At 33.9% G+C, this 9,228-nt stretch overlaps 1 protein-coding gene across 4 annotated transcripts; it reads left to right on the forward strand.

Moving 5' to 3' along the window:
• Nucleotides 1-4,068: 4,068 nt before the first annotated feature.
• LOC105113800 (uncharacterized) lies at nt 4,069-8,184 on the forward strand. Of its 4 annotated transcripts, XM_011010125.1 has the most exons (9): nt 4,073-4,315; nt 4,652-4,678; nt 4,839-4,955; nt 5,334-5,580; nt 5,823-5,885; nt 6,285-6,377; nt 6,476-6,568; nt 6,698-6,790; nt 7,119-8,184. In XM_011010125.1, the coding sequence occupies exons 1-9, from the start codon at nt 4,257-4,259 to the stop codon at nt 8,004-8,006; spliced, it is 1,680 nt and encodes a 559-aa protein (XP_011008427.1). In that variant the 5' UTR covers nt 4,073-4,256; the 3' UTR covers nt 8,007-8,184. The 4 variants fall into 4 exon arrangements, with proteins under 4 accessions (XP_011008428.1, XP_011008427.1, XP_011008426.1 ...); XM_011010126.1 differs by lacking the exon at nt 6,476-6,568 and having other exon boundaries at nt 4,069-4,315; nt 4,615-4,745; XM_011010124.1 differs by lacking the exons at nt 4,073-4,315; nt 4,652-4,678 and adding an exon at nt 4,723-4,745.
• Nucleotides 8,185-9,228: the final 1,044 nt, after the last annotated feature.

Consider the following 9,228-nt stretch of genomic DNA (forward strand, 5'->3'; position numbering starts at 1 on the left):
TATTACTATTACTACTACTACTACTACTAATATTATTGTTGTTGTTATTGCTACTATTGTTGTTGTTTATAATTTGTACAATTAACCTCCCTGTGGTTCGACCCCGGTTTTGCCAGGTTATTTATTACTTCAACACTCCTATACTTGGGAGAAGACAACAATCTTTTGGTCATGTCAGTACTCTCAACTATGTTGCTATTTTTTTTCCTAACTATTGTGTTTTTCAGGACCTGTCAACAAGGAAGTTAATTGGAATGGGTGAAGTACGAGATGGACTTTACCACTACAAACCTTTCTCTGCCTCTATTTTCTATTCTCAACGCATTTCTGACTCTATTCTTTGGCATCAACGACTTGGTCACCCTTCTACTTCAACTATTCCAAAAACCTTAAATATTTCAAAATCACATTTGCCTTGTGATGTTTGTACTAGAGGAAAACACACTCGTTTATCTTTTCTTTTGAGTTCAAATAAGAGAATATTTTATTTTAATCGGATTAATTATGATATATACGGTGCTTATCCTACAGCTTCATATTCAAGTGCCCATTATTTTTTAATCATTATAGATGATTACTCATGTACTATATGGGTTTATCTCATGCATATGAAATTAAAAACTTTTACTTGCCTTATAATTTTTATGCAATGGTTAAAAATTAATTTAATTGCACTATTAAACATATGCGCATCAATAATGGACAAAAGTTTTTATCTAATAAACTCCAAACTTTTTTTCATGATCATGGCATTCTTCACGAAGGCACATATGTGGATGCACCTCAACAAAATGGCGTTGTTGAGCATAAACATCGCCACCTTCTTAATGTGGCCCGCTGTTTATGTTTTCAAGCCAATCTTCCCATTTCTCTTTGGGGTGAATGCATTCTTACAGCCACTTACTTGATTAACCGCACTCCTTGACCCCTCCTTAATCATAAGTCACCTTATGAACTTCTTTTTCAAAAACAACCATCATACACACATTTACAAGTGTTTGGGTGTTTATACTATGCCCAAACCACTCGCCAAAATCGTGATAAATTCTCTCTTTATGCTCTATGATATGTTTTCTTAGGCTACCCTATCCATCATAAGGCTTATCGTGTCTACGATCTTGAACACAAAAAAATTTTCATTTCTCATGATGTTACATTTAAAGAAAATATTTTCCCTTATCAACTCATGGCCCCAGATTCACCATCTTCCCCGGTTCTTTCTCTTCCCATCCCTAAACTTCCCTCCTACACTGTTTTTGCACAACCTACTACATCTCCTTCCCTTCCCTCCTTACACGAACCCTTATCCACATCATCCATTCCATTCCCTCCTACACAACCAAAATGAACTGTCACCCGTCCCACTTACTTAGATGACTATATCTGCCCTTCTTTACTAAGGTTCTTCACGGTTTCACAGGTTTCACGCTCTTTCTTAGGTATGGTTCACTGTCTCTCATCCTTTTTATCTTATAAACATTTCACTAATAAACATCCAGCCTTTCTTTCTATACTCTTTCATCATCCTGATCCCACCTCCTATTCTGAAGTTGCTTGTCACCCTCATTGGCATGATGCCATGGTAGCTGAAACACAAGCTTTAGAAGTAAATCATACTTAGACCCTTCAGCCCTTTCCATCTAGTAAAACACTAATTGGTTGTAAGTGGGTGTTTAAAATAAAATTTTGGGCTGATGGATCCATAGAGAGACACAAGGCTCGCTTAGTGGCCAAGAGATATACTCAGGTAAAAGGTTTGGATTATCATAACACTTTTGCTCTTGTTGCTATACTTATTACTGTTAAATGTGTTCTTGCAATGGTTGTAGCTCGCCATTGGCACCTCTTTCAGTTGAACATCCACAATGCCTTCCTCCATGATGACCTTAATAAGGATTTTTTTTTTTATGACTCCTCCACCAGGCTATTCCAAATAGACGGATACTCGAGTCTCTCATCTTCAAAAATCACTTTATCGCCTTAAGCAAGCCTCTTGCAATTGCTTCTTTAAATTATCCTTTGTTTTACTTACTGTAAATTTTGCCTAGTCATAGATAGATCACTCTCTCTTCACTCGCCATTGGGGACAATCCTTCACTCTCATACTTATTTATGTTGATGACATCCTCTTGGCAGGAAATGATCTAACTGACATCAATAATTTCAAAGCCATGCTTGCTCAACGCTTTAAGCTTAAGGACCTCAGCCAACTCAAATATTTCCTTGGCCTCAAAATTGCTCGCTCTCCTACTGGCATTTTCCTTAATCAATGCAAATATGCCCTTAACATACTTGCTGATAGCAGTCACCTTGGTGCTCGTCTTTCTTCCTTCCCAATAGAACAACATCTCAAGCTCAATAATACTGATGGTGATCTACTCCATGATCCCAGCTCTTTCTACTGCCTTGTTGGCCATTTGATATATCTCACAATCTCTCATCTTGATATTGTGTTCTCTGTTAACCTTTTGAGCCAGTTCATGCACCAACCCCGACTATCATATTATAATGTTGTTGTCAATGTTCTTCGTTACATTAAGGCTTCTCCAGACCAAGGTTTATATTTTCCTTCTATTAACACTCTTCAAGTCTCAGCTTATTCAGATTCAGATTGGGCTAATTGCCCGCTCACTCGTCGCTCCACCACCAGTTTTTTCATTCAGCTTGGCACTAATCCTATTTCCTGGCGCACTAAGAAGCAGGATACAGTCTCTCGTTCGTCTGCTGAAGCTAAATATCGAGCCCTTGCTTCCACTACTTGTGAACTTACATGGCTCAAAACCCTTTTACATAATCTTAGTGTCCACCATTTTTAGCCTATGCTTTTACATTGTGATAACCAAGCTGCTCTTCACATCACTTAGAACTTTGTTTTCCATAAATGTACCAAACACATAGAAATTGATTGTCATGTTGTTCGTGAAAAGCTCAAAGTTAGTCTTATTTCCACTAAGCACATTCCTAGTCACGGTCAACTAGCAGATATCTTCACAAAAGCCTTAGACCGTGAAGCTTTCCAAGCATTATCATGCAAGTTGGGCATTATGGATCTCCATGCTCCAACTTCAGGGAGAGTATTAGCAGCATATATTTACATTCCATCTATAGATTATTGTATTGTTATTAGCATATATATTTCAACTTGATCTTTAGAATCATTAGCAAATATTCAGCATTTATTAGCTGAAATATAGAATCGTGTTTCCTTCCTTATGTAATATATATTACTGTAATAATGCAAAATTAATATATAAAACAGAGCAATTCTCTTATTCTTACGGGCCATGTAAAACACAATTTTCATTTCATTATAAACATTGTATTAAGTATAAAACTTTTCATTCTAACCCAATCCTAAAAACCCTTTATCCTCTGATCTCACTTTAGAAAATAAAAATAAAAACATATAATTTGGACAAAAAGTGCAGCCAAGAATATAGATTCAAGCATATGAAAATTTATCCTTCATGATATTTTTCAAATTCAAAATAATAATTAGCTTGGAGTTTACACCTTTTGTTTTGTTTTATATTTACTTAGTCAATTTTATTTTTTTTTAAAATAATTTAATTTAATTTAATTGATTCCACCCTAAGTTTAAGTTTAATAATTATGAAAACTTATACTAAAAAACAATCGAATCTCATTGACAATTTTTTTCTGAAAAAAAAAACACCGAAACAGATGTTAATGACTTTTGTTTTAGAAGTATTTAAAAACAAGATTTTTTTTTTTTTTTGAGAATATTATTTAAACACAAAATTGCACTAACGGCAAAATTCAATCGAATCGAGTCTCATTTCTTTCTTTTACAAAGAGAGCGCTATGGACTCCTGAATCTAGGTAGAATTCAGACATGTCTTCCGTACGTAAGAATGTACACGTACACGTTTGCACTTGAGCAACATGTCATGCCCATACTTTGGGTCCTGCTGCGAGTAATCATCTAGCGACACTCGCCAAGTCTATGAGAAAATTTGATCAGAGGACACGTTTCAGTTTTTTGGAAAAAAGAAGCAAGTATAAAGCTCCTGCGCACTCAAGCGAGTAAAGAATAACATACAAAGTAAGGACATACTTGTCATTTCGTGAATCAAATAGCTATAGTGCTAGAAAAAGCGACTTCTTTCCGCTTTCCACTCCATTTCGTCATGGCTTGCTTCCACAATGGTTCTTTATCAGTAAAAATCTGAACAAACAAAACTTTAGTAGAGATTAATTAAGCTGAGAAAATATTCTCAAAGAGTTCTGAGTTCATGATGGGTTTTGTGGGTATTATAAAATTTGTGGTGAAATGCCTTGACATTGTTGCCTGGTATGAAAATAAGTGTGTCTCTGCTCATAATCGCCTTGTTGTACGTTCAATAGTACTGAAAATCTCCACCTGTAATGTGGTTTTGAAGTTTGATTCTAAGTTCTTAGATCTCTTTGTTTCTTTTAACTAATAGAAGTCTCAGTTTCATATTTTCTAATTAATCATGAGCAATGCTTGATTTTAAGCATTTTATTTTGTCCCAATGATTAGTTAAGAAAGTATTGCTATTTTGTCCCAATGATTAGTTAAGAAAGTCTTGTTTTGTTTTGCTTTGCTTTGCTTTGTCTTGTGTTTTCAAGATTTTGATGATCAGTTGTTTCTGTTCTATGGTCGCAGGCCTGTATTTGGTTTGGGTTATCCTTTGTAAGTCTCGCTCTCTTTGTTTGACTTTGTTTCCTGTTAGTGACTCGCGATTTCTAATGATGATTCAGCTATGTTATTCAGATTGTAAAATCGGTATTTATTTACCCAAGAAGTTATGAGTCATCACTAATCATCCGTTCTTGTTTCTGAATGTCAACAGATGTGCTTCCATTCAAGCGATCGAGACTAATTCAAACTCAGACACCCAGAAACTGATCGCTTATTGGGTCTCCATTTCTGTGGTTTTGCTCTTTGAACGTGCTTTTCATCTTGATTGGTAATTTACTATATTTTCTGCCTTTTACATCATATTGCTCTGTTTTCGTACTCAATTGAAACGAAAGAAAACATAATCTCTTGGGAGTCAAAACAATTTCTGTAGCTTCTTATCTACGGGAATTTTTCCTTATGTTTTGTAATTACTCTGAGCACGCACAATTGTTGGAAGTTTATATGTTCAAGATGATTTTAGACTTTGGTGCAAATTGTTGAAATGGGGAATTTTGTTGTGTGCTATTTACTTAGGACAACAGGTAGTACCTTACTGTTGATTTCTCTTACCTCAATCTCTATTTTCCTCTCTCTCTCTATATATATCTATATGTCAGGCTAACCTTTTTCTATTTTCCTCTCTCTCTCTATATATATATGTCAGGCTAACCTTCTGGCCATACATTAAGCTAATGATTGTCGGCTGCTTGGTTCTGCCTGACTTTGATGGTTCCCTTTGTGTCTATCAACACCTTGTTCATCCATGTCTATCCATGGACCTAAGAGTCATCATCTGCCAGTTCAAAAGGCTGGAGGAGTTGTTTTTCAAGAAAGATGATTTTCTTGTTGAGGTGGAGAGATATATGAAGGAAAATGGAATTGATGCCTTGGAGAATCTCATTGCTTCCACGGTACATATACTTCTTCATGGAAACAATACCTATGAAAATCTTTTGATATATACATGAAATTAATTGGATTGATTTAATTTTGATGTTCTTATAATGTGCATAAAACCATATGCATGCTATGGTTGGATTGAATCAGGGTTATAATAAAATTAGGTTGATAGATGCTATCTATATAGTTTTGGTATAAAAAGTATGTCTTCGCATCTTCACTGCCCTCCCAAACACCTGCCTCTTTCTTCCAGAAAAGGAGTGCAAAGCCTAATGTTGCTGTCAATGAGATCAAGGCAGTTGCAGCAGAGGATAGGGTAAGGCCACTAATTTCACTTGCATATTGTTTATGGATCTTTATATTACTTCTTCAAGTCAAATGAATGTAAAAACACACTGACCAATGGTAGTAGGAAATGTCTTGATAATGGGAGCTCGATCATTGCAGCAACCGCATGCATCACTCATATTTCCTTGTATTCATTTGATTGATTTATGGATTTGTGAAAAGAAGTCCAACTTATGAACTAATTCTATATTATTGTAGAAGAGTGGTTGTTAAAATTCTATATTATTGTAGAAGAGTGGTTGTGTTGTTACGTTGTCGATGTACAGGTTTTTATTTTTTGGCAATCAAATTAACTGATTTCAACCATATGAAATGAAAAGAGAGGAAAAAAAAAAAAAAAACTTTATCAAGCTTTTGATTCATGCAGCTGAAGTTCGAGCCACCAAATCTTCAAGTTCCACTCAAAGACATTAGTGCTGCCAAAATAACAGAGAATATAGAAGTTGCATCAACCAAGCAGGTAATTTAATTCAACAGTTGGAATTATTATACCCGCGATTTTGAACTGCAAAATTTTTACTGCCAAATGAGAAATTTGATTATCTTTGATTAATGCAGCTAAAGTTGGAACAACCTAAACTTCTGGTTCGATTAAACAATAGCAATGCAGTGGAAATAACAGAGGAAAAAGAAGTTCCATCAACCACGCAGGTTATTTAAATAACAGTTGAAATTTTCAGGGTTTAAAGAAAAAGTCTACCTGTGATCTTGGAAATAGTATTATGAACTGTGAAATGTTACTGCCTAATGCGAAATTGGAATATCTTTTGATCCATGCAGTTAAAGTTTGAACAACCTAAACTTCCAGTTCTACCCAGAGACAGTAATGCTGTGGAAATAACAGGGAAAAAAGAAGTCTCATCAACCAACCAGGTAACCAATTTATTCAAAAGTTGGAGATAGTAGTATGAACTGTGAAATGTTGGTGCCTAATTACAAATTTGAACATCCAAAAATATGTGGGAAAGAACGAAGAGCTTGTCTGGACCCAGAATTATAAAATACTGTTACTTCCACCCAAACAATCTAAAACTTCCAGAATCTGTGTTATTTTATAAAATTTTCAAAATTTCTGTTCTGTGGATCACAAATTTCCTTCCGTTCCCTTCCCCTCTATGATTGTGAAATTTTACCTTTCTTTATTGGTTTCTTATCACAATGCCCTCGTTACCATGTGCATTTATATTAACTGCCTTTGCAGGTTAGACAAATAGAACCTAACATTGGTCAAACAGTAAACAGAACATTTCAGCCCCTGGAGAACATAAATACAGCAGCAGCACCAATAGGAGGCAGAGATCCTTACGAGGTACTACCTCCTGAGAAAGTCCAGAAGGTATGGACCTGTGCTTTATGTCAAGTAACAGCCCAAAGCGAGACGGTTCTTAATTCACATCTGCAAGGGAAACGACACAAGGCAGCTCGTGAACAGTTAAAAGTCAAGAATCAAGCACCAAAAGGTGAGGTTTCCTCTGCTTCAGTGGGACAGAAATCAAATGTTACCACGGCAACTGCAAAGATTGGTGTTAGAGATCATACTGGCATATTATCTCCTCAGAATGCCCAAAAAGTTTGGACTTGTCTTATATGCCAGGTAACGCTTAAAAGTCAGACAGACATTAACTCACATCTTCAAGGAAAACAACACGAGCAAGCTCGTGCGCTGCTGAACTCCAAGAACCAGGCATCACATAGCAATGCTTCTTCTGCTTCAGTGGGAAAGAAAACTAATTTTTCTGAAAACAAGCCAGAGAAGTGTACAATCAGCAATAATACTTCAGCTGAAAATATAATACATGAAGCAAAGAAGCAAGGCAAGCAAGGGAACCCGATGAAGAGCCTATTTGTTGAGATAAGAAATTCTAAGTGGCGGTGTACAATCTGCAATGTAAGTTGCACCAGTGAGAGAGACATGGCCTGTCATCTTAAAGGGAATAAGCACTTGGATGTTAGCATTTCCAAGTGGCAGTGCACCATTTGTAATGTAAATTGCACCAGTGAGGGAGACATCCACTGTCACCTTAATGGGAATAAGCACTTGGCTAGGATGCGAGAATTGGATGTTCTTGGAGGCAGTCGGCATGCCTGAGTCACTGAATATGTTCATATCATCATTGTAGAACACCTATATGTGGAGGTTACGGTGGCACCGAGAATCTAAGATACCTGTAGATTAATCAATTACTTGGATTTTGTCTCCCATCTGTATCCTTGAATTCTAGTTATACACGCTAACTTCTGAAGGTAAGCACGTGGTGGTACAAGGTTAAATGATATTGTTCGTCCGTCAATGGTACTCGATGCAGCTTTATTAAGTATTTGTTTAGGATAGAGTATGGTTGATTGTATTTTATAATGTTTTTTATATTAAAATATATTACAATAATAAATTTTTTTATTTTTTAAAAATTATTTTTAAGATAAGTACATTAAAATAATTGAAAATATAAAAAAATTATTTTTTAGTAAACTTTTTTAAAAAAATTTAAAAACAGAAGTCGGTCTATGTTTTCATTAAATGGTGTCTCGTGGCCCAACAAAATTACAATATAGCTAAAATAATAGAGGAAAGAATTGTAATTTTTTAAAATGTTATTTGGAAATGTTATGGCATTTTTTTTTTAATTTTTTATATTTTTTTTAAATTATTTTTGTTGATTTTATTTTTTAAATATTGAGCTGATTAAAAATTTAGCTTTATAATTTTTTTTTAAAATATTGTTAATTACTGTAGTGTTTCTTCATATAGTTTTTTTTTTATTATGATTTTTTAAAAAATTATTTGTTGATTTTTTTTTAATATTGAGTTGGTTGAGAATTATAGTCGTCGTTTTTTTCATAAAACATTTGGATTTTTGTTGTATTTTTTCACATTTTTTTTATGATTTTTTTTAAATTATATTTATTGATTTTTTTTTTTAATATTGAGCTGATTGATAATTTAGCTTTGTAATTTTTTTCTTTAAAACATTGTGGATTTCTACAATATTTTTTCACATGGTTTTTTTATGATTTTTTTTTAAATTATCTTTGAAGATTTTATTTTTTAATTTTAAGTTGGTTGAGAATTACAATTATAATATGTAGGAAAAATATTATAGCTTTCCTTACAAATTATTATGGATTATTATAGTGTTTTCTTCATATTTTTTTATATTTTTTTATAAAATTATCTATCTATTTTACTTTTTTAATATTGAGTTAGTTGAAAATTTAACTTTATAATTTTTTTCTTTTAAACACTATGAATTGCTATAGTGTTTCTTACATTGTTTTTTTTTATTATATTTGATTTTTTTAAATTATGTTTT

Source organism: Populus euphratica, unplaced genomic scaffold (assembly GCF_000495115.2).
Source record: "Populus euphratica unplaced genomic scaffold, PopEup_1.0 scaffold457.1, whole genome shotgun sequence".
Lineage (NCBI taxonomy): Eukaryota > Viridiplantae > Streptophyta > Magnoliopsida > Malpighiales > Salicaceae > Populus > Populus euphratica.